The sequence below is a fragment of the Prionailurus bengalensis genome, chromosome B4 (genome assembly GCF_016509475.1).
Source record: "Prionailurus bengalensis isolate Pbe53 chromosome B4, Fcat_Pben_1.1_paternal_pri, whole genome shotgun sequence".
In the NCBI taxonomy this organism is placed as follows: Eukaryota; Metazoa; Chordata; class Mammalia; order Carnivora; family Felidae; genus Prionailurus; species Prionailurus bengalensis.
Genome location: NC_057358.1, coordinates 74,999,935 through 75,025,414, shown reverse-complemented (window position 1 = coordinate 75,025,414; position 25,480 = coordinate 74,999,935). Strand labels below are relative to the sequence as shown.

The window sequence follows — 25,480 nt, the reverse complement described above, 5'->3', positions numbered from 1 at the left end:
CCTGTGCAATCTGTAGTAACATTTTCCAAGTCCTTTCTTCACATCTTTACCCAAAATTCAGACAATGAGAGGGTGAGTTCTCTACTCCTTGGCTTTAGGACCCAAACCTAAATATAAAAACACTTGCAACTCAATTGTCTGTTTTCTGAAACAGTTTCACTTGATGCCTCACATTTGTTTGTTCTCATAACTATACTCTTTTTAAAAAATTTTTTTTCAACGTTTATTTATTTTTGGGACAGAGAGAGACAGAGCATGAACGGGGAAGGGGCAGAGAGAGAGGGAGACACAGGATCGGAAACAGGCTCCAGGCTCTGAGCCATCAGCCCAGAGCCCGACGCGGGGCTCGAACTCACGAACTGCGAGATCGTGACCTGGCTGAAGTCGGACGCTTAACCGACTGCGCCACCCAGGCGCCCCTGTTCTCATAACTATACTCTTAAGGGTCAAAGTGTGTAGTTTGATTTAGGTTCCAAAGATGTTTCCTATATTCACTGACAGAATTAATGAGAGGGCCAAAGGGCAGAAACTCTGAAAGTCACTGTTATTAGTTGCCTAGGGCTGATGTAACAAAGTACCAGCAACTGGCTTAAAACAACAGAAATGTATTGTCTCACAGTTCTAGAGGCTGGTGTAAGTAGGACCACTCCCCCCTGCTAAAACTTGTATGGAAAAATCCTTCCTTGCCTCTTCCTAGCTTCTGGTGGTGGCTGTTAATCACTGGGATCCCTTGGCTTGCAACTATATCACCCCAATCTCTGCCTGTGTTGTCACATGGCTGCCTTCCCTCTGTGTGTCTGTTTTCACATGGTACTCTCCTCTTCCTTATAAGGACACCAGTCATATTGGATTAAGAGCCCATCCTATTCCAAAATAAGATAATCTTAATTTACCAAATCTGCAATTATCCTAATTCCAAGTAAGGTAACATTGTGAGGTGCTGGGGGTTAGGACTTCCAACATATTTGGGGAGTGGGGATGTAATTCAACTCATATCTATCACAATTGGAAATACTCAACTTATTTACCTTTTCTGTTGTTAGGCTGAAAGGATTATCTCCTGAGAAGTTTTAGGGTGTGGGAGTGATACTGATTACTAAAGACTACTCAGATTCTGTAATACAGTTGATTTCTTTCTAGGGTTGGAATTTATAAACAGCCATGGATAACTTCACTTTCTTCACTGAGTTCATCCTCCTCGGGCTGTCTGCTGACTGCCGCATCCAGACTCTGCTCTTTGTGGTGTTCCTGGGGATTTACCTCCTGACCCTGGTGGGGAATCTGGTGATGATCCTGGTGATCAGAGGGGATTCTCACCTCCACATCCCCATGTATTTTTTCCTTGGACATCTGTCCTTCCTAGATATCTGCTTCTCTTCAGTTACTATGCCCAAAATGCTACAGAACTTCCTGTCTCAGAAGAAAAGCATCTCTGTGTGGGGCTGTATCACCCAGAGTTTCTTTTTTCTTCTCTGTGGGTGTGCGGAAGCCAGTCTGCTCTCTGCCATGGCCTATGACCGCTATGCTGCCATCTGCCACCCTCTGCTCTATACCATGGTCATGAACAGGCCTCTCTGCATGGTAATGGTCAGCGCAGCATGGGGAATAGGGGTTCTGAACTCACTGGTAAATAATCTTTTCATCCACAAGTTACATTTCTGTGGGTCCAACATCATCTTCCACTTCTGCTGTGAGCTGCCCTCACTCTTCCCTCTGTCATGTACTGATCCCACTGCCAACAAGTTCCTTCTGTCAGGGTCCAGTGCATTTCTAGGGCTGCTGACGCTTCCCCTGATCCTCTTCTCTTACTCCAGAATCATTTCTGCCATTCTGAACATCCGCTCCTCTGAGGGCCAAGCCAAAGCCTTCTCCACCTGCTCCTCCCACCTCACCGTGGTGCTCTTGTTCTATGGGACAGCTCTATTCAGGTACATCAGCCCTGCCTCAGGCTCAGTGTTGGAGCGCGTGGTCTCCATTCAGTACAGTGTGATCACATCCTTGCTGAACCCCCTCATCTACAGCCTCAAGAACCAGGAGGTGAAGGCTGCTCTGCAGAGGATACTGAGGCAGTAAATGCACTCCTCAGAGGAAGGATTCTCTGTGTGGGGTTCAGTCAAAGAATGGGGAGGAGAGATCTTCAGCAATACCTGCAAAGGATAAAAGACATTTGAGGTCAGTGGTTCTCTAAGTGTCATCCACAAGTCAGCATCAGCAGCATCTGTGAGCTTGCTAGAAAGGCAGATTCTCAGGCCCAACCACTAATCTACGGAATCAACAGTAGAGCTCAACGATCTATGTTTTAGTCAACTAGGTGAGTGTGAGAAGTATGAGAAAAAAAATGTTCTAGGACAGCTAATGTGTTTGAGAAATTTGTCTTTGGTGAAAGACAAAATATTGACATCTCAAAATGTAGAATCTCTTTTCAGTGGGAGAGTTAGTCTGTCAAGTAGTCAAGATGAGAACATTTGATTGTGTGATCTTATGATCACACTTTCTGCAAGACTGGGAAAGAGAAAAATAAAAATCTACATTATTTTAAGACCTTACCACTTGTTGGGATGAGCACTAGGTGTTGTATGGAAACTAATTTGACAATAAATTATATTAAAAAAAAAAAAAGACCTTGGAAAGAGGGGAAGAGCTCCACTGAAGGCAGACCAGCCCATTCCCTCCACCACCATTTGGGAGCGTCATTCTAAAAGGTTCTTCGGAAGCTAGCACAGCATAAAGCCAAGGGACAGATGTCCCAGAACAGTGACTCACAAGCGCTTCCTCCACCTCACCTAGAGCACCTGAGGTCATCAAATAGCCAGTGTTCCTGGTTAGTGGTCACTAGTTTGTCTTAGAGAGTAAAGACAGCCTGAGGCTATGGTGGAAGCAATAGACCAAATGAACTGGAACTTCCTATGCGAGTACTTTCACTGAGAACTCCTGCTTCCTGACCTGGTTGCCCTGGGCCATGCTGTCAGGAGCTCTGGGGGCTGAGTTCTTGCTTCTTTACATTTTGTCACAAGACTACATTTTCCATATTCTTCCTAAGGGTCTGCATGCCCTTTCAATCTTTATCTTTTTATCTTTCACTTAAGAAATAGAGCATTCCCAGAGCCTTAGGAGCTCCATGTGTGGCCCCCATCATATCACTCTTTCCTCTCCCCAGAGGTAACTATTGTCCTGAATTGCACAGTACTTGGTACTCATTCCCTTGCTTTTATTAGAAGTTTGCCACTTATTTGTGATCCCTAAATAAGACTGGTGAGTTTTGCCTGTTCTTGAAATTCATATGAGTAGAATTATGCTGTAAGGTTTTTTCTATGACTTGCTTCTTTCACTTAACATGATTTATTCTTGTTTTTAGGTATGTCTTCATAAGCAGCATAGAGCTGCATTTTTATTATTTTATCCAGTCTGAAAATTATTTAAAAAGAAGAGTTTAACCAACAATTGTTATAATAGTTACTTGTGTGTTCAGATACATTTCTGTGTTTCCCACTTCTTCTGTAACTTCCTTTTATTTCTTTCCATTTTTCCCTCTCCTTGTCTATTTTTTGAGAGCTATCCTAGTTTTCTTTTTTTTTAAATATACTAATTTTACTAAACAAAATCTAAAGTTAGTATCTTTATCCTCTTCTAAAACAATATAAAGATAATAAAACACTTTAACTCCAAGCAACACCATCCCAAATTTATATGCCACTAAAATCCAGTATTTTAGTTCTAAAATTTCCCCCACAAATTAGACATTATCATTACTATTTTAACCAGTCAGCTTTTATTTAAATTTACCCATATATTTATTATATCTTGGCTCACTATGTCTTTTTAAAAAATGATATGGTTGGGGCGCCTGGGTGGCGCAGTCGGTTAAGCGTCCGACTTCAGCCAGGTTACGATCTCGCGATCCGTGAGTTCGAGCCCCGCGTCAGGCTCTGGGCTGATGGCTCAGAGCCTGGAGCCTGTTTCCGATTCTGTGTCTCCCTCTCTCTCTGTCCCTCCCCTGTTCATGCTCTGTCTCTCTCTGTCCCCAAAATAAATAAACGTTGAAAAAAAAATAAAAATAAAAAATGATATGGTTGTTATATATATAGTATTTACAGTTGCTGAAGAAACTTAATTTATGGAAAATATATTTGTAAAGGTACAATTATAGACAAAATACAAAATTATATATAGCACCATAGTGATATTTTATAACCTAAAGGAAAAATAAAGGAGATTTTAAATGATTTGTATTTTTACTATACATTCTATAGATCTCTATACCTCACTAAATTGAAAAAAACTTTGTTTTATAGTATAAGATTAGAGGTTATTGTATCAATATTGCCTGTGCCTGCCAGTAAAACATACTAGAATTACCAGCTACAAATATTGACTTTTCTGATAAAACTTATCATTACTTTCGGGATTGTTTTATTAAACCGTAATGCTTGGTATCTGTTATTAAACCATAATACTTGGGGAGAACCTGGGTGGCTCAGTTGGTTAAGCGTCCGACTTTGGCTCGGGTCATGATCTCCCATTTCGTGAGTTCAAGTCCTGCATTAGGCTCTGTGCTGAGAAGCTCAGAGCCTGCTTCGGATTCTGTGTCTCCCTCTCTCTACCCCTCCTGTACTCATTCTCGGTCTCTCTCTCAAAAAAATGAATAAACATTAAAAAAAAAATTTTTAAACCATAATACTTGGGATCTGTGTGTATTTTTTGTAGAAGGGACTGAAAATACTTTGCAAATATTGAATAACATTTTGGGTACCAGTGACAAATGACACGTTAATAATTTATTCCTATGACAGTACCCACCAGCACACTTGCACTTGAGACCCTAATGAAATGCAGGCAAACTCACCATGCCTTTCTGCGTCTCAGATCTTCCATTAGTGGTCATTTTCTCATGTCCAAATTTGATCCTTTAGAATTCTCTGTGTCAGTCTGTTAGTGATGAACTGTTTTTGTTTGCCTGAAAATTACTTTATTTCTTGAAAGGTAATTTTTCTGGCCATAAATTTCTAGGTTGTAGCTTGAGTTAAGTTCTATTCTCTAGAAAGTATATATATTTCTTTCTACCTGTTACCTTTGAGTCAGCCCCACTTCAAATTAAATTCTCTGCTTGACGTGTTTCTGAGCACACACACAGACAGCATGAATTCAGACTTCACTCTTGCCTGAGCACCAGGCATGAATAAGCACCAGGTTATGAATTTGCAGGAAATATCCTCTTCTTCCTTTACCCAACTTTAATGTCAAAAGGGGTAATTTTCTCATGGCCCTCATCCCCATGGTAGATTATTTCTTATTTATGCTTCCACTGAGATTGTAGCACCTTATTTCTTTTTATTTGTTATTTATTTCTTAATATAATTTATTGTCAAGTTAGCTAACATACATTGTATACAGTGTGCTCTTGGTTTCAGGGGTAGATTCCCATGATTCATCGCTTACATACAACACCCAGTGCTCCTCCCAACAATTGCCCTCCTCAATGCCTGTCACCCATTTTCCCCTCTCTCCTGCCCTCCCCCCACCTGCTATCAACCTTCAGTTTGTTCTCTGTATTCAAGAGTCTCTTACAGGCTTGCCTTACTCTCTGTTTGAAACTATTTTTCCTCTTCCCTTCCCCCTTCTGTTAAGTTTCTCAAGTTCCACATACGAATGAAAACATTTGATATCTGTCTTTCTCTGACTGACTTATTTCTCTTAGCATAATACCCTCCAGTTCCATCCACGTTGTTGCAAATGGCAGGATTTCATTCTTTTTCATTGCCAAGTAGTATTCCATTGTATATATAAACCACATCTTCTTTATCTATTCATCAGTTGATGGACATTTGGGCTCTTTCCATGACTTGGCTATTGTTGAAAGCACTGCTGTAAACATTGGGGTAAATGTGCCCCTGTGGATCAGCACTCCTGTATCCTTTAGATAAATTCCTAGTAGTGCTATTACTGGGTTAAAGGGTAGCTCTAGTTTTAATTTTTTGAGGAACCTCCACACTGTTTTCCAGAGTGCCTGCACCAGTTTGCATTCCCACCAGCAGTGCAAGAGGGTTCCCATTTCTCCACATCCTTGCCAACATCTATTGTTTACTGAGTTATTAATTTTAGCCACTCTGACTGGTGTGAGGTGGTATCTCAGTGTGATTTGGATCTGTATATCCCTGATGATGAGTGATTTTGAGCATCTTTTCATGTGTCTATTGGCCATCTGGATGTCTTCTTTAGAAAACTGTTTATTCGGGGTGCCTGGGTGGCTCAGTCAGTTACGGGTCTGATTCTTGGTTTCAGCTCAGGTCGTAATGTCACTGTGAGTTCAAGCCCTGTGTCGGGCTCTGTGGTGACAGCATTGAGCCTGCTTGGGATTTTCTCTCTCTCTCTCTCTCTCTCTCTCTCTGCCCCTCCCTGTTCTCTCTCTCTCTCAAATAAATAAACTTAAAAAAAATTTTTTAAAGTGTCTGTTCATGTCTTCTGCCCATTTCTTCACTGGATTATTAGTTTTTTGTGTGTTGAGTTTGGTAAGTTCTTTATAGATTTTGGATACTAACCCTTAATCCAATATGTCATTTGCAAATACCTTCTCCCATTCTGTCAGTTGCCTTTTAGTTTTGTTATTTCCTTCACTTTGCAGAAGCTTTTTATCTTTATGAAGTTCCAATAGTTCATTTTTGCTTTTATTTCCCTTGCCTTCAGAGACACATTGAGTAAAAAGTTGCTGCGGCTGAGGTCAAGGGTTGTTGCCTGTTTTCTCCTCTATGGTTTTGGTGGTTTCCTGTCTCACATTTAGGTCTTTCATCTATTTTGAGTTTATTTTTGTGTATGGTGTAAGGAAGTGGTTCAGTTTCATTCTTCTGCATGTTGTGTAGCACCTTATTTCTAACAATTACATAATTCTTGCGATGTACCAGGCATTCTAAGAATTTTATGTATATTAACTAATTTAATGCTCTGAACAACACTATGAGATAGGTACTATTATTTTCCTCATTTTACAGACTTAGAAACTGATGCACAGAGAGGAAAAGTGACTTTCCAAAAGTCAGTGGGAGAGCTGGGATTTAAACCCAGGCAGTTTGGGTACAGAGTCTATGCTCACAACTGCAAGGCTATACTGCTTCTGGGATTTATTCCAAAGAACGTTTGTCACATCCACTGTTTAGAGTTTTCTTATTGAAATGATTTCTATGAAGAGTCTCCTATTAGACTCCCTAGCCTAGCTGGTCTCTAGGTTTTATCTCTTGCCCCCTGCATCAAGCTGGTTAGGGTACTTGCTTAGCTTCTAGGAATTCTGCTTTCATTTCATTTGTGAGTTCGGAAGAACCAAAAATATCATCTCGGCACCCTATTAATTTTTTGTAATTTAGCATATTATTTAAGACTGTGAGACAATTAATCAGCTATACTGTCAGAAATAGAAGTTACCTCCTCAGTCAACAGATCTTGATACTTTCCATGCCCACCAGGCTAACCCAATTTCTGACCCACTCCTCTCCTGACTTCCAGACTTGTCATCAACATCTTGAGTATCTTATGTTTTATTAAGATACCTTGTTTTAAATAAAATATTTCAATAAAATATAACTGCATTATATTGAGCTATGACACTCATAGTAATTGTTTCAAAAATATAAATTTATCCTTTGGAGTCCGCTTCTGGTTTATTTTGGAGGTAGCAAACTGTCTGGATTCCTTCAGAGAAAAAGGGCCTTGGTAAAGAACATAACCAGTCATGTGTCTCATCTAGAATATCTGATTTCCCTAGAACTTCCATCTTTAAGAAGCTGCCATCTGAGATATATTTCGAAAGTAGCATTAAAAAACTTGGTAACCAATAAATCTGATGAATGAGGGAAAAACAAGAATCTTATTTCATTTGATTTGGGTTAATATGAACTATTTCATAATTATGGAATAATTAGAATTTTTGTCAGGTTTTTCTATTGTAAATGATATTGTAACCAATATCTTTGTACCTAAACACTGGTGTTCATTTTAGGGTGTTTCATTAGGATAGATTTCCAATAGTAGATTTACTAGGTCAAACTGTATTAATGTGCCATCTTTATAGCTTCTGGCCATACCAGGGCTTGGAAGATGGAGTCACATAAACCATAACCAAAAGTATCTGGGGGAAGGAGGTTCACCTACTATTGGATGTTTGTTCCCTCCCTCATGACCTGCCTTTATGGGAAACCCTAGGGGTATTTCTTGGCTCTCTAAGCAGGTCTTCTCAGTTCCCATAAACTGCCAAAAGCACTTGCATGGAAAGTATTGAAATGGCCCTACCTGCTAGGGCCAGTACCTGGACAGAATGGATCTTTTTGCAACATTCAGGATTCTGATCTAGGAAAATGAAATCTGTATGCATTGAGATTTTCTACTTAGGAAACAGGTGATTTTTCTTTTCTTTTCTTTTCTTTTCTTTTCTTTTCTTTTCTTTTCTTTTCTTTTCAAGTTTATTTTGAGAGAGAAGGAGAGAGAGTGGGGGAGGGGCAGAGAGAGTGAGAGTGAGTTGGGGGGTGTGGAGAGAGAGAGAGAGAGGGAGAATCCCAAGCAGGCTCTGCACTGTCAGCACAGAGCCTGATGTGGGGCTCAATCTCATGAACTGTGAGATTGTGACCTGAGCCGAAATCAAGAGTCAGATGCTCAACCTACTGAACTACCTAGGCGCCCCAGTGATTTATCTTCATACTGATTCTATGTATTTCTTATCCAGGATTAGTCTCAGTTATTTTATTTTTTTTTTATAGATAATGTAAACAAAATCTTTTTTTATTATGTCTTCTAAATGATTACGACCAGCAAAGAGAATGTATAATAATGAAACTTATGACACGTACCACATACATGATATTTGTTATATATTGACAAGTAAACTTATGCTAATAGTCTTGGAAAAGCACACTGTGTTTTCTTTTACTCTCATACTTACAACACTTCCATGGACAGACGTGTGGGTTTTTTCCCACACCGACCAATTTTCTGCCACCAGCTGGGTATGCAACTCAATTCAATTCTGATACTGGGGTTAGCACAAACCTGGTTGGTTAAAGGCTTAGTCCCACAAGACTATCCATGCCCTACAACTTCAGACACCAATTACAAGTCCAATTGTCACTTGTGCTTCTGACCAACCCTCTATAGATTAGATGTTCCCACAATCCCCTCCTGGGGTTTGATAATTTTCAAGGGCAGCTCACAAAATTCAGGAAAACAATTTACTGACTAGATTACCTGTTTATTATAAAGGGACACAACTCAGGAACAGATAGATAGAAGAGATGTATAGGGCAAAGTATGTGAGAAGAGCTACTGAGCTTCAATGCCCATTTGGGGCCCACACTCCTGGCATCTCCACAAGTCTGCTAACCTGGAGGCTCTCCAAAGCCCATACTTCAGGCATTTTTATGGAAGCTTCATCACATAGACATAGTTGATTCACATACTTTCTAGCTCCTCTCCCCTCTCCAGAGGATGGGAGGTAGGACTCAAAGTTCCAAGTGTCTAATCACAGCTTCGTTTTTCTAGTAACCAGTCCCCATCTGGGAGCCCACCCAGAGTTGATGTGCCTGTCATTCCAGAAATTGTGAGGGACTTAGGGTTCTGTGTTGGATGCTCTTATCACTCAAGAAATTACAAGGATTTAGGAGCTCTGTATCAGTAACTGGAGTCAAAGACCAAATACTAGCAAGAACAAGGGGCAGAGACCAATATATATATTTATTATTTCACAAGTAGGTAACCACACACACACACACACACACACACACACACAGCATTGCTTCCCTAACCCAAAAAGTGTATATACTCTTTTAAATTAAAAAAAAAACTTCCAATATTATCAATATTCTCTTATATTGTTTTATTATAACATTAAAAAATGTTCACACAAGATGTAACTTCCTTACCTTTATGGCATATAATACACTGTGAAACCAAACCAGTCTTATGAATTAAACTTGCACAATATCACAAAACTTATAAAACTCAAATTAACTACATTAATGGGATAGATACTATCATTTCATACAACAACATTATCTTTGTTTGGTTTAGTAATACAAAGCTGTATTTGTTTGCTTTATGTTTGGCCAATTTTATCCGTTTGATTCTGAGCATAATGAATTATCATTTGAGTCACTGTAATTATCACTGTTGTTTATTTTTCTTTTTAACAGCTGACTCTCTTTATCTACTATATGCTATTTTAATGAAATGGTCAATTTAATGCTTTTCAGTAAAATAATGAAAAAAACATTGTTTAATGAAAAGTCTTTCATTGATATTTAATAATGCAGATACTGGTGATTATCCTTCTTTCACTGCACTTTGATGTCTTTCAGCCTCCACTTGGCCCAAGAAATGATTAGTCTTCAGTATTTTCTGTCATTTGCCTGTAACAATTAAAATGACCCATCACTGTGGAAAGATCTTTTAACTGTAAATTATCACTGCAAAAGAGAAATACATTCTAATTAGTAACTATTAAAATACTAAACATGAATAAAACAATAGAAGATAATTGTGGAATTTCTACATTAGAACTGCCAACCTAATAGCAGCCAGACAGCTTAACACATCAAATTTAACTTCCATTGTTATTTCTTCTCTGATCTACGGGTTATATGAAGGTACTGCTTATTTTCCAAACATTTAGGGATTCTCTAGCTATTTTGCATTGAAATACTGAAATAACGTTAAATCGACTGTTTCTACTTAACTTAGATAACATCATGTTCTATCTGATTTTGGTTCTTTTTTTTTTTTTTTTTTCAACGCCCACTTATTTTTGGGACAGAGAGAGACAGAGCATGAACGGGGGAGGGGCAGAGAGAGAGGGAGTCACAGAATCGGAAACAGGCTCCAGGCTCTGAGCCATCAGCCCAGAGCCCGACGCGGGGCTCAAACTCACGGACCGCGAGATCGTGACCTGGCTGAAGTCGGAGGCTTAACCGACTGCGCCACCCAGGCGCCCCTGATTTTGGTTCTTTAAAATGTAGTGAGATTTTTTTAATGCCCTGGTATATGACAAACTTTAGAAAATGTTTCAGGTACGTACGAAAACAGTGAGCATTCTGCAGTTATTGGATACAGTGATTCATGTATGTCAGTGAAGTCAAAATACTACTTATGTTTTTCCAACCTTTCACATATTTGCTGATTTTTGGTCTGCTTTTTCTATCAGATTGTTATCAAGGGTGCGATTTGTCTATTTCTTCTTTTAGTTTAATTTTTTGCTTTATATATATATTGAAGCTTTGTTAGGTGCTCTATCAGTCAGCTATTGCTTCACAATAAACAACCACAAAAGTATTTAGTGGCAGCAGTAACTGTTTAAGTTTATCATTTATAGGTGAGGTAGCTAAGTGTTAGGCTGAGATCTGCAGATTGGCTGGACTTGCTTCCTGGCTGTAGTCTGTTCCACATGTCTCATTCTAGGTAGGCAATGCCTACCTGGGGCTATTATTCTCATCATAGAGGTTAGAAACGCTCTGAAAGACAAATGGAAACATGCAATGCCTTTTAAAGCCTAGGCTTGCAGGAGGCAGTCTGCCACTTGTGCTTACATTCCATTGGCCAAAGCAATTTATTCACATAGCCATAGGGTTCGCAACTTCAATGGAATGGAGAAGTGTATTTCTCCATGAAAATGGTGGAGGAGGTTAGTGGATATTTGTTGAACAATGATCTAGTCTATATGTGCTTACAAATTTAGAATTGTTATGTTCTTGGGACACCTGGCTGGCTCAGTCGGTTAAACATCAGACTCTTGATTTCGGCCCAGGTCATGATCTTGTGGTTCCTGGGTTCAGGCCCTACGTCAGACTCTGTGCTAACAGTGTGGAGCCTGCTTGGGATTCGCTCACTCTCCTTCTCTCTCTGCCCCTCCCCTGTGCTCACTCTCTCTCTCTCTCTCTCTTTTTCTGTCTCAAAGTAAATAAATAAACTGAAAAAAAATTTAAAAATTGCTATGTTCTTGTTGGGTTGATTTTTCTATCATTATTAAATGTGTCTTATCTACAGTAATTTTTTTCCCTTAAAATTACTTTGATATTAGTATAGTTTCACAAACTTCTTTTGGTTAATGTTGCTTATATATCATTTTCCATCTTCTGTCATTCTGCAGTCTTTATATTTCAGATATGTCTCTTGTAAGTACTATACAGTTGGATTTTGTTTTTTCATCCAATACGATTATCTTTACCTTTTCACTGGGGTGTTGGGTCAATTTACACTTACTACAATTACCCATATAATGTGGCTTAAATTTACCATCTGACTGTTTTCTAACTCCCAACTGTTCTGTTCCTTTTTCCTCTCCTCTCCTGCCTTCTTTTGAATTTACTAAGAATTATTCTATTTTTCCCTCCACTAACTTGTTTTACTTTTTTTTTCACTATTTTTTTAATTTAAATTTTTGTTAGTTAGCATACAGTACAGTATTGATTTCAGAAGTAGAATTCAGTGATTCACACTTACATACAACACCCAGTGCTCATTACAACAAGTGCCCTTTAAAAAAAATTTTTTTTAATGTGTATTTATTTTTGAGAGAGACAGAGTGTGAGCAGGGGGCGGGCAAACAGAGACGGGGACACAGGATCTGAAGCAGAGTCCAGGCTCTAGGCTGGCAGCACAGAACCCAGTGCAGGGCTCGAACCCATGGACTGTGAGATCATAACCCGAGCTAAAGTCAGACGCTCAACCTGCTGAATCACCCAGGTGCCCACAAGTGCCCTTTTTAATACCCATCACCCATCTAGCCCATCTCCCACCCACTGCTCTCCATCAACCCTTAGTTTGTTCTCTATAGTTCAAAGTCTTTGTGGTTTGTTTCCTTCTATTCTCTTTATTTCCCCCCTTCTCATATGTTCATCTGTTTTGTTTCTTAAATTCCACATGAGTGAAATCATATGGCATTAGTCTTCCTCTGATTGACTTATTTCAGTTAGCATAATACATTCTAGCTCTATCCACGCCGTTGTAATGGCAAGATTTCATTCTTTTTTGATGGCTTAGTACTATCCCATTGTGTGTGTGTGTGTGTGTGTGTGTGTGTGTGTGTGTACACCATATCTTCTTTATCCAGTCATCAGATGATGGACATTTGGGCTCCCTCAGTAGTTTGGCTATTGTTAATAATGCTGCTATAAACATTTGGGTGCATATAACCCTTCAAATCTGTGTTTTTGTAACTTTTGGGTAAATACCGACTAGTGCAATTCCTGGATCATCAGGTACTTCTATTTCTAGTTTCTTTGTTTTTTTTTAATGTTTTTATTTTATTTTTGAGAGAGACAGAATGCAAATGGGAGAGGAGCAAGGAGACAGGCAGGCACAGAATCTAAAGCAGGCTCCAGGCTCTGAGTTGTCGGCGTAGAGCCTGACGTGGGGCTTAAACTCATGGACTGTGAGATCATGACCTGAGTTGAAGTCAGACATTTAACCAACTGAGCCACCCAGGCACCCTGTATTTCTAGTTTTTTGAAGAACCTCCGTACTCTTCTCCAGAGTGGCTGCTCCAGTTTGCATTCCCACCAACAGTGCAAGAGGGTTCCCCTTTCTTCACCTCCTCCCGACACTGTTGTTTCTTGTGTTGTTAATCTTAGCCATTCTGACAGGTGTGAGGTGGTATCTCATCATGGTTTTGATTTGTATTTCTCTGATGTTGAGTGATACTGAGCATCTTTTCACGTGTCTGTTAGCTATCTGGATGTCTTGTTTGGAAAAGTGTCTATTCATGTCTTCTGCCCATTTCTTCATTGGATTATTTGTTTTATGGGTGTTGAGTTTGATAAGTTCTTTATAGATTTTGGATACTAATCCTTTATCAGATATGTCATTTGCAAATATCTTCTCCTATTCCATAGGCTGCATTTTAGTTTTGTTGATTGTTTCTTTCACTGTGCAGAACCTTTTTATCTTCATGAAGTTCCAATAGTTCCTGTTTGCTTTTGTTTCCCTTGTGTTTGGCGACATGCCTAGTAAGAAGTTGCTCCAGCCGAGGTCAAAGAGGTTGCTGCCTATGGCCTCCTCTAGGATTTTGATGGTTTCATGTCTTACATTTAGGTCTTTCATCCATTTTGAATTTATTTTTGTGTATGGTGTAAGAAAGTGGTTCAGTTTCATGCTTCTGTATGTCGCTGTCCAGTTTTCCCAGCACCATTTATTGAAGAGACTGTCTTTTTTCCGTTGGATAGTCTTTCCTGCTTGATCAAAGATTATTTGACCATACAGTTGTGAGCCCATTTCTGGGTTTTCTATTCTGTTCCATCGATCTATGTGTCTGTTTTTGTGCCAGTACCATATTGTCTTGATGACTACAACTTTGTAATATAGCTCTTTGGGTGAAAATATACAACTAAAAATTGTCATAAAGAAATACAGACATGTCCACTACACCAGAGAAGAATGCCAGATCTAGGAACTACTGAGGAATACTCCATTTGAAATGGTGATTAAACAAGGTAATCAAACTCTCTTAGCTTGAGAAGACTAAAGATAAGAGAACAGTCAGAGGCTCAAAATTAGAGGGATAATGTCCATGTGAAAAGTGGATGAAGATTGTCTCCAATCTGGAAGTACTCCAATTCCAATCCAACAAGCCCTCTTTTTCTTTCTTAAGCTGATCTGAGCTTCTCCTTGCTCCTAAATAATCCTAATATGATATAAATCATATTTTTATCAAATGGAAGCTGAGTATCCTTCTTTCTCATTCTTGAAACTTTCATTTATTACTCATATCTTTTAACATAAACCAATAATTTTATCATACAAAAGAGTATAGTTTGAGGGGCGCCTGGGTGGCTCAGTTGGTTAAGCATCTGACTTTGGCTCAGGTCATAATCTCATGGTTTGTGAGTTCCAGCCACACATCAGCCTTGCTTCGGTCAGCGTGGAGCCTTCTTCGGATCTTCTGTCCCCACTCGCTCTCTGCCCCTCCCCCACCCATGCTCACTCTCTCTCTGTCTCAAAAAATAAATATTTTTTAAAAAGTAATAGTTTTAGCAATCATTCTTGTTTTGTTCCTAATTTTAATAAAAATGAATCTGGCAATTCACTGTTATGACATTACATATCAGTTTATATATACTCCATATTTTTTTCACATTATAGCTATATGTTTTAGTTTTAAAGAGATACTATCAAAATAGGTATCAAATTTTATAAAGTAGATTTTCAGAATTTATGGAGATTATCATATACATCTTCTTATTGGAACAATTATAAATTTTCCTAATATTAAACGATCATTACATTCATGAGAAAACCCACTCAAGGATACATCTTTTCAAATAACATTAAATTAAATTAACTTGTATTTGGGAAGTGTTCATATGTATTTTATAATTAATAGTGATTGATATTTAGCTTTCAGTATTTAGATTGTTATCTTATTGATTATATATTCAAATCTTGTACAATATTGTTGATTGATTCCCCCCATTTCATCTGTCAAAGACTAAAAATAGCTAGCTAGATAGCTAGATAGTTAGATATCAGTTTGCCACCATAATTGTGCTTCTGGCTATATTTCCTTATATTTCCATGTTTTTGCTTTTTGAAATTTTTTCAAAATGTTTTCAAAATTCATTGTGAAATTGTACTATGTAGCATAAAAGATCCTGATAGCTTTGTCTTTATTGTGGATTATACATATTATAAAATGGAATTCTTTTTTGGCTTAATGTTTCTATTTGAATTCACTTTCTGTGTTGTTAGTATTTCCACTTGTTCTTTCTATTTAATTTTTTTTTATTTGGCTGTAGTTGACACACAATGTTACATTTGCTTCAGGTGTAGAGCATAATGATTCAACAAGTTTATACATTATGCTATGTTCATTCCAAGTATAGCCATCTGTCCCAATACATAGTTACTGCAATATCATTGACTATATTACTTATGCTGTGCTTTTTATCCCTGTGACTTATGCATTCCATAACTGGAAGCCTGTATCTCCCACTCCCTTTCACCCATTTTGCCTTTCCCCTCAAACCCCTCCCCTCTGGCAACCATCTGTTTGTTCTCTGATTCTGCTTTTTCTTTTATTCATTTGTGTTTGTTTTTTTTTTTTTTTTTAAGATTCCGCATATGGTATTTATCTTTCTCAGTCTGACTTATTTCACTTAGCACATAACAGAAAGCTTGCTAGGGCACCCCCCACCCCACCCCATGCAGAGCACTCAGGAATCTCTCCGCTGACTGCTTCAGATCCAGCCAGCCTGCCAGGGTGCCCCCTGCATGGAGCACCCTGGGAACCCCAGGTCCATGCTTGCATCAGTTTCAGCCACCTTGCAAGGGCACCCCCTGTGCAGAGTACCCTGGAACACTCCCGCTTGTACCACCCTCAGCTCCAGTCAACCTAGCCAAGGCATCCCCTGTGCTGAACACCTTGGGGCACCCTGGCTTGCACCCAATTCAGCTTCAGCTGTCCCTCAAGGTCACCCTTAGTGTGGAGAGCTTCAAGACAAGCTGGCTTGCAAACAGTTGTTCTTCCTTTTTATATATTTTCACTAATAGTGTCTTTGTCCATCATTTTAGTTTAAACAGTTCTGTATTATATTGTTATATGTACTTTATCTTTAGGCAGCATATCATTAGATTTTGTTTCTGAAATCTGTGCCTTTTTTTTTTTAATTTTTTTTTTCAACGTTTATTTATTTTTGGGACAGAGAGAGACAGAGCATGAACGGGGGAGGGGCAGAGAGAGAGGGAGTCACAGAATCGGAAACAGGCTCCAGGCTCTGAGCCATCAGCCCAGAGCCCTACGCGGGGCTCGAACTCACGGACCGCGAGATCGTGACCTGGCTGAAGTCGTACGCTCAACCGACTGCGCCACCCAGGCGCCCAATCTGTGCCTTTTTATGAGGATACTTAAAACTTTTTATTAAATGTTACTGTGGTTTTTACACTTAAGGTCATAAATTATGGCTTACTTTATTTCTAATGTCTTATGAAATAATTTTTGTTGTAAGCTTCCTGTCTCTACTTTAATTTTTGCCATAAAAACAGACATAAGAGCTACCATTTATCAAGCTATTGGCCAGCACTGTTCTTGTATACTTTAAAGCAATCTTATGTATTCATTATAGCAATCTTGTAAGGTAAAAGGTCCCTTTTTATAAATGAAAAAACTGGGGGTTGCCAAGGCCATGGACTTACTTGAGTTTACTTCGCCAGTGAGTGGTGGAGTCAGGATTGACACCCAGGAATTCTGCACTACAGAGTCCAAATTCATGACCATTCTGTTTCTCTCCTTCCCTCTTCCCCCTCCCTCTCTCCCTCTCTCCCTCTTTCCCCCTCTTCCCCTCTCCTTCCCTCCCTCCCTCCCACTATTATTTGCACTGAATTGAAAAATAAAAACTTTGAATTTCTGATGTATGTATGTATCTATGTATGTATGTGTGTTTTAAGTAGGCTGCATGCCCAGTGTGGGGCTTGAACTCATGACACTGGGATCAAAAGTCAGATACTCTACCAACTCAGGCAGCCAGGAACCCCTTGAGGTTTTGATTTTAAAAGGGTATACTGGTCACATGATGCAGCATTTCTTCCAAGAAACAAACTCTGGGAAAAAAATAAAAGGGATTATTTGTAGTCTCTTTCTACCCCACTTAGAAGGAGTACTCAGAAGTTTCATTATAGAAATAGTAATGTAGTTGACTATGGGATACAACAGAGGTGTTATATACTATGGAGTATATTCCATATATATCTTTTCTGAAGGGTTGAGGCAATCATAGGAATGGATTAAAATGTAGATGGGTGAGTAAAATTTTCACTAACTTGTACTTTCCTTGTGTCTCCATTGGAAAGGTATCTAAATCTTAGTGTTTTTACATGTAGAAGCCTTTAAAAGCAATTGACTTGATTACTCATGGAAGGGCTCTAAACTCCATTATATTTTAAGGATATAAAATATATATATATATATATAATATATATATATAAGGATATAAAATATATATATATACACACACATATATATAGTTTATTTATAAATAAACAATATATACTCATATATATACACACATATATATATACACACATATATTTATATATATGTGAGTATATATATATATGTGTATATATATATGACATTTATTTATTTATTTATTTATTTTGAGAGAGAGAGAGCACAAGCAGGTAAGGGTCAGAGAGAAGGAGAGACAGAATCCCAAGCAGGCTCTGCACCATCCACACAGAGCCCTATGTGGATCTCAAATTCACAAGCTGTGAGATCACAACCTGAGCTGAGATCAAGAGTGAGTTGCTTAACCGACTAAGCCACCCGGGCGCCCCTTTAAGGCTTCTTATAGAAGAGAGGGTTACTAATTGTTCCTGTTTTATTTTAAATAAATAAACCTAAGCAGTTTCTTTGTATATACTGAGTGGAAAGGCTCCATGGAAGGGAGAGACAATACAAGAGAAAGAGCATGGTTGATTCATGGAGATGTTCAAAGAGAAGGGTCAGGCTAGGATCCACGGCAGAGAGAGGCACTGACCATAGATGAAAGAGGGCCTTCCCCTAAGGCTGAAGGGGAGAAAAGAAGAAATCCATGTGTGGAGATTAGGAAGTTAGAGGTCACCTGTAGCAAGAACAGAACATTTCCTCTGGAAATTATCAGCTGAGAGTTAGGAGTATAGGGTTAAAGGCATACATAGTTTCAGGAGAGTAATGAAACTATTGAACTAGTCACACTGGGAAAGGAAAGTATGTGTGCTTGGGGAGAGAGAGAGAGAGAGAGAGAGAGAGAGAGAGAGAGAGAGAGAGAAAGATGGGGTGTTCTCAGAATCCAGGACGAAACAAGTCCTCAGTAGAGTCTCATACACTAGAGTTCATCAGGTCCCCTGTTCCCCTCTTAGCAAAGCAGTTTGTAACCAAGAGCCTTCTGCCCTCCTGTGTCTTCCTGAAGCCACAATAGTGGTAGCTTGTCCATCTCCTGTCTCTCCTATGAGCAGTGAACAATTCCTGGCTCCCAGCAGTGCCTACTCAACATCCCTTTTCAGGGCCCACCTGGCACAAGATTAACAACAAAGTGTTGAAGAGAAACATATATAAGTCACATGAACTGGGCATGAGCTCTCCTCAACACCAAGGGAGACAAAAGAAGAGTAAAATAATAGATGGGTACCAGATTCTCTTAGGTGAGACCAAAAGACTAAAAAAAGCATCAACTGGATGTCTGAACACTTTAGCCTTTCCCTAGAAGTGATCTTGAAGTGAGCTGTTTTGAGTTTGAACTTGACTCCAGACCTAGCATTGATCAGGAACTAAGCCTGCTTTGTGATGAATCCATTTGGAACCCTCTGCAGAAGACCCCTACTGCTAAGGTTTCTTTGACATGTTAGAGCCCTACTTTGGAGGCAGTAGACAGCCTGGCTCAAAGTGCAGGGTACATTTTGGACCCAGGACAGGCCTGCTCAATGAGTAGGTCAGTGAATGAGAAATACATCTAGCTAGAAGGATCTGAATGGACACTAGTTCTAAATTTTTATTAGAACTAGAAATTGAACCCAAGATGAGGAAGATTATTCCTCAAGTCACAAAATGAAGTAGTAACTATTCTGCAAGTTTCAGCTCTTTACCTACTTGGCTATTTGGAGTTTTCTGTTCTGTTTCTTCATGTCTGGAAGATAGATAGATAGATAGATAGATAGATAGATAAAAGCATTTTTAAGAAGGAGGATGGCTAGAGTCATGAATATGGAAACCAAAGAGGAAGTCTTTCTCCTACTTCTGTTCAAAGATTCCCTAATATATATCTCAGATAAATGAAGAGCCATAGTGATTATAGAACATGTAGGTGGGGATGGGGGAAGGCCCACACACTGAGTAGCCTCTCAGTACCTGTAGTGGCTCCTGTGGCCCTGAGGAAGCTCCATGGAGCCCAAAAAAGACTCCAGAAAACTTGCACTATAGTCTAGAATCTTAGGAATTTCTAAGTTTCACTGAGGCCAGTATCTGGCTCCAGATGGGATCAAAACATAGCAAAAGTAACTTTTGCAAGAGTATAATGAAGAGCATGGAAGTTTTTTGTTTTGGGGTTTTTTTGGGGTTCTTTTGGCTGCTATTTTTAGGAAAGAGGATCAGAGAATTCCTCTTTGCATGAATAAATCCTAATCTTTCATGTCTACCGTCACTTTTTAATTCATCGCCACCAGGACTTCTTCAGATGCTTCAGGTAGGGAAACAGGAGAGGGAAAACTAGAAGGGTCATCTCTCATATGCTAATTCCCCCACCTGTGTAGAGTTCTGCTTTCAGCCATTAATTGCTCATAGTGCTCAATTTGGCTTTTCCTTTAGTTTTCTCTTCTTGGAATTTTCCCTGGCCCAAAAGTCCCCATTTCTGTTCCAAGAAATCATATCCCTGATACCTGTATCTCTGTGAGCATTCAGACATCCTGGGTAAGGAGAAGTTCCAGACAGAGCCAGTGGCCCAAAATCCCAGGACCACCCAATTCCTGTCTGGGTTCCCAAGTTCCCCCAGGAGAAAGCATAGTTTCCAAACCAGGAAAGACTTACTCATAAGCAAACTTCTGTAGTGCTGCAAAGTAGGGAAAACATGGTAATGGGACTCAGAGAGTCTTGGGAGTGAGTCCCAATTTTACTACTTTGTAAGGTCTATGACTGAGTATGTCACTTAATCTTTCTGACCCACAGAAATGGGGTCAGTAATACCTATGTTACAAGATTTTATAAGGATTAAATGAGATCAAAAGCATATACAGACCTTGTTATGGTGCCTGGCGTAAATTATGCATTAAATAAATAATAGTTATTATCTTATAAGTAAAGTTTAAGTAAGGGAGGTTGGGATGGAGAATGTGTAAAGGAGGGAAAAAAGGAAGGGAATTAAGATTTTTCTCCATGGGGTACAATATAAAATACAAGTTGTAAGTTAGTGTATCCCAGCAGGAGAGGGAGAACATCTGGGGAGAACAAAAGATGAAAAAGTCTTAGAAATAGGTTGGGAGGGACTGGGAGCCAGGTATCCCTTTGAATTAGTGTTTTATTTTTGGGCAAACAGCTGGTAGTACAATTACTGGATCACCTTGTACTTCTCTTTTTAACTTTTTGAGAAACTGCCATACCATTTTCCACAGTGGCTGCACCAGTTTGTATTCCCACTAACAGTGCAAGAGTGTTCCCCTTTCTCCACCTCCTTGCCAACACCTCTTGTTTCCTATGTTGTTAATGTTAGCCATTCTGACAGGTGTGAGGTGGTGTCTCATTGTGGTTTTGATTTGTATTTCCCTGAGGGGGATCTGTGATGTTACACATCTTTTCATGTGTCTGTTGGCCATCTGTATGTCTTCTTTGGAGAAACATCTATTCATGCCTTCTGCCCAATTTTTAATTTGGGTGTTGAGTTGTATAAGTTCTTTGTAGATTTATCAGATATGTCATTTGCAATTATCCTCTGCCATTCCATAGATTGCCTTTTTATTTTGTTGTTTCCTTCGCTGTGTAGATGCTTTTTATTTTGAAGAAGTGCCAATAGTTTATTTTTGCTTTTTGTTTCCCGCACCTCAGGAGACATATCTAGAAAGAAGTTGCTACAGTCAGTGTTAAAGAGGTTACTGCCTGTGTTCTCCTCTAGCATGTTGATGGTTTCAGGTCTCACTTTGAGGTATTTCATCCATTTTTAATTTATTTGTGTGTGTGGTGTAAGAGAGTGGTCCAGTTTCATTCTTTTGCATGTAGCTGTCCAGTTTTCCCAACACCATTTATTGAAAAGACAGTCTTTTTCCCATTGGATAGTCTTTCCTGCTTTGTCAAAGACCAATTGATCAGATACTTGTGGGTTCATTTCTGGGTTTTTTATTCTGTTCTATTGGTCTATGTGTCTATTTTTGTGTTAGTACCAAACTATTTTGATCACCACAGCTTTGTAATATAACTTGAAGTCTGGAATTGTGATGCCTGTGGCTTTGCTTTTCTTTTTCAAGGTTGCTTTGGCTATTCGGGGTCTTTTGTGGTTGCACACAAATTTTAGGATTGTTTGTTCTAGCTCTGTGAAAAATTCTGGGGGTGTTTTGATAGGTATTACATTAACTGTGTAAATTGCTTTGGGCAGCGTAGTTATAATGAGCACCAGGTGTTGTATGGAAGTGTTGAATCTCTATATTGTACACCTGAAACTATTATTATGTTGAATAACTGGAATTTAAATAAAAACTTTAAAAAAAAGAAAGTGTGACTTAGGTAGTTTTATAAAGATACATGAAACATAATTCCTCAAGATTTTATCATTGTTTCTCAGTTGCATAGATTTCATTTACTTCATAAACATTCCATAAATCATATTAAATACAACCACAAAATCCAAAAATAAAAAATAAAAATAAAGGCTGCTCTATAAGTCTAGGTCTTGAAGTAAAGACTATGTAGTAAAAGAGCCACAGCTATCTTAACAGACATGTAACATGATAAGTGAATTGTTATTGTTGGTAACCACTGAAATTTTGGGTCACTTATTATCACAGCATAATTGACCTAAGCTGACTGATACGTTAAACTTCCCCTTCTGTAGGTCCATTAGCCTCTCTTCATCTCTGAGCTGCCTTCACTCCTCCTTCATCCAGTATAGATCTTACTGTCAACAGTTAATATTTGTGAGATCATTTCCATTTCTGGGCTTATAAACTATCTCTAAGCCTCTTTTCCTAGTCCAGAAACATCCTAGGTATCCAGTCTTCTGGGGGCCAAGGCAAAGCCTTCACCTGAGTCCACAAATGCCTTAACGCCTCTCATCCACATCTGAATATAGTAGGTAATTTGTCCCTGGAGGCAATAGAGGAAACAGAAAGAGAGAGATTACAGTGGACCAACAAGTGAATGAGGAAGAGACTACAGTATAGAGTATACTCCTTCCCCCTCAAAAAAAATGTGGCTATAAAGAGAAGGAAAGACAAGGAAGTGGTTGGGAAATCTAGCAGCCTGGAGTCTGATATGCTTTCTTATATCCTCCAGTTAGTTAGCTTCTCTCTAGTCCCCTGTTACAGAGGAGTAACTTCTAGTGTGTAGAGGTACACCAAAGTTTTGGTTTCACCTTTTCTTGTGTCTATACTCACCACATGTTTCCTTTTCAGAATAGGTCCTTTCCTGCCACAGTACTGACCCTAGGAAAACCAGCTCCCTTGGAGGAGGAAGGGCTATTGATTCTGCCCCTACACTTTTAAATGGGAAAAACTTGAGCAACAATCAGTGCTGAGGACCAATAGAGAGCCATACAACAAAATTAGAAAAAGGAACATTTTCTCTGTGAAATAGGAGGCAAGAGCCTGAGCTGAAAGCTAGAGAAGCAAGGGTTGAGAAAGGAGTGTCTTCATAGGAGTAATGACCTTTTAAATTGTGTGGACCTGGCTGTGTGCGTGTGTGTGTGCATGTGCATATTCACATTAAAAATCGAAGCGCTACCAGAGACAAGACAGAAACTTTACAGAACCTCCTGAACCCCTTCTTCCTAATTAGTAAAGCAATTTGTGGCCAGGAGCTTTCTGCACTTGTATGCCCTCAGCCAGACCTCTTTTGGCAATAGCCATGTCAGTAGCCACTTTGTCCTAGGACCAGTGGCCCCTTTGGTTCAGGTTAATGCTGCCTCTCCCATGGGCAGTGAACAATTCTTGACTCTCTGGAGCCTCTCCTCCCCATTCCTCCCCAGGGCCCACCTGGCATAAGATCCGAGCGATTTAATGAAAGAAGAAATACAAGTCATACTAACTGGCCAGGAGCTCTCTTCAAGGATTAGGGAGTAAAAGGGGGAAAAAAAAGAAGAGAAAAATCCAAGTCATAAGAGAGCCACCTCCAGAAAGACCTTCACCAGAACACTTTGGCTCTTAACCACTGCCTGTCTGTATCTGTCTCTACTCATATAATTGGCTGGAAAACAAAGTCCGCTTTTCATGGGACCTGGCTCTCATCTCCAGCTGTTGGAGCCGCGTCTCCTTCCTGCAGCAGTGTCCTGTGGCAGGCAGCCTGGCTAGAAAACCAGAAGACACATCAGACCAAAAGCAGTCCTGCTCAGTATGGTTGGTGAGAGCCTTAGAGGCACATTGATATATGTAACTGGGAAAGATTTGTAGAGACCTCCGACCCAAGCCCCTCTAGTTTACACTGGACCCAGATTAGGGAAGTAACTTTCTCAAAATCAGACATTGCTACTTCTGGTCAGATAATAGTTGAGCTGGAAGATTAAGTCTTCTGCCGTTTGTCCATGTGGGGTCTTCCTATTGTTTCTTCTTTTTTTTTTTTTTTTTAATTTTTTCTTTAACGTTTATTTATTTTTTGAGAGACAGAGAGAGACAGAGCATGAACGGGGGAGGGGCAGAGAGAGAGAGGGAGACACAGAATCGGAAACAGGCTCCAGGCTCTGAGCCATCAGCCCAGAGCCTGACGCGGGGCTCGAACTCAGGGACCGCGAGATGGTGACCTGGCTGAAGTCGGACGCTTAACCGACTGCGCCACCCAGGCGCCCCAGAGGCTTTTGTTTTAAATGGGAATGTGTTATTGGCCACAAAGCCAGATGAAGAGTAGGAAGATTTCCTGGGGCATTGAAAATGAAAAAGACGAACAGAGAGAGATTCGTAGTCCTTTTGGCAATGGAATCCCCAGTTCACTGGGTTTTAGAAAGTTTTTATTAATGAAACCCTTTGCTTCAATGAAATTCTACCACCAAATCAAGTATGACAAATAGATGTAAGAAGAGCTGAGGCAATTGAGATGGATGTGAGGGCCCAAAGACTCCTCTGACTCCTCACTCCCTCACCATTTTAGAGTGGTCCCTAAAGCACTACAGCAGAGTATATAAGGTTGCATTCAACACACTTTGAAAACACAGCCCTGGTAGTGTTCTGGAATCCTAGGTATGAGGGATTTCAAAAGGGCACCAGTCTTATGTACCCACATAGAACCAAACTACTGAGATGCCCAATGGTGTTGGGGAAGAGACCACAAAAGAATATTCTTTTTAGGAGTTCAGGTTCCTTTGCCCTGGGGCTTTTCTCTCACTTCAATCCAATTTTCCCTTTGCCTTTCTCTCTGGAGAAAACAAAGCTAGACTGAGAGTTTCCTGAAAGTCTCCAAGTCATTTCTTTATATAAAAAAAAAGGGGGGGGAAGTAATCAATGGAAAAATAATTTTACGACATTAGAGAAACTGTTTACAAGAAAAAAATGCCCATAAACCTACTGCCCAATAGAGAAATTATTTCTATTTTCAATATTCTATGTCAATCTTTCTTCATACATACAAAAATTTGATTTTTGCACAGCATGTTATGAGCCCTCTGGTTTATAAAAGTATTTGTTTAATTTACCCAATTTTACAGATTAATAAGGTAAGGCTTAAGGAAACTGAGTAACTTTTACCAAATGATACCATTAGAATGTTTGAACTAAGACTCAAGGTTACTACTGTACTCTAAGACTAGTTCTCTTTCCGCTTCAATAGCAGCTGACACAGAACTGTAGATACCACTGGCTA

At 39.4% G+C, this 25,480-nt stretch overlaps 1 protein-coding gene across 1 annotated transcript; it reads left to right on the top strand.

Moving 5' to 3' along the window:
• Window positions 1-456: 456 nt before the first annotated feature.
• On the top strand, window positions 457-2,103 carry LOC122472311 (olfactory receptor 8S1-like). Its single transcript, XM_043561731.1, has one exon. The coding sequence runs from the start codon at window positions 1,162-1,164 to the stop codon at window positions 2,071-2,073; it is 912 nt and encodes a 303-aa protein (XP_043417666.1). The 5' UTR covers window positions 457-1,161; the 3' UTR covers window positions 2,074-2,103.
• Window positions 2,104-25,480: the final 23,377 nt, after the last annotated feature.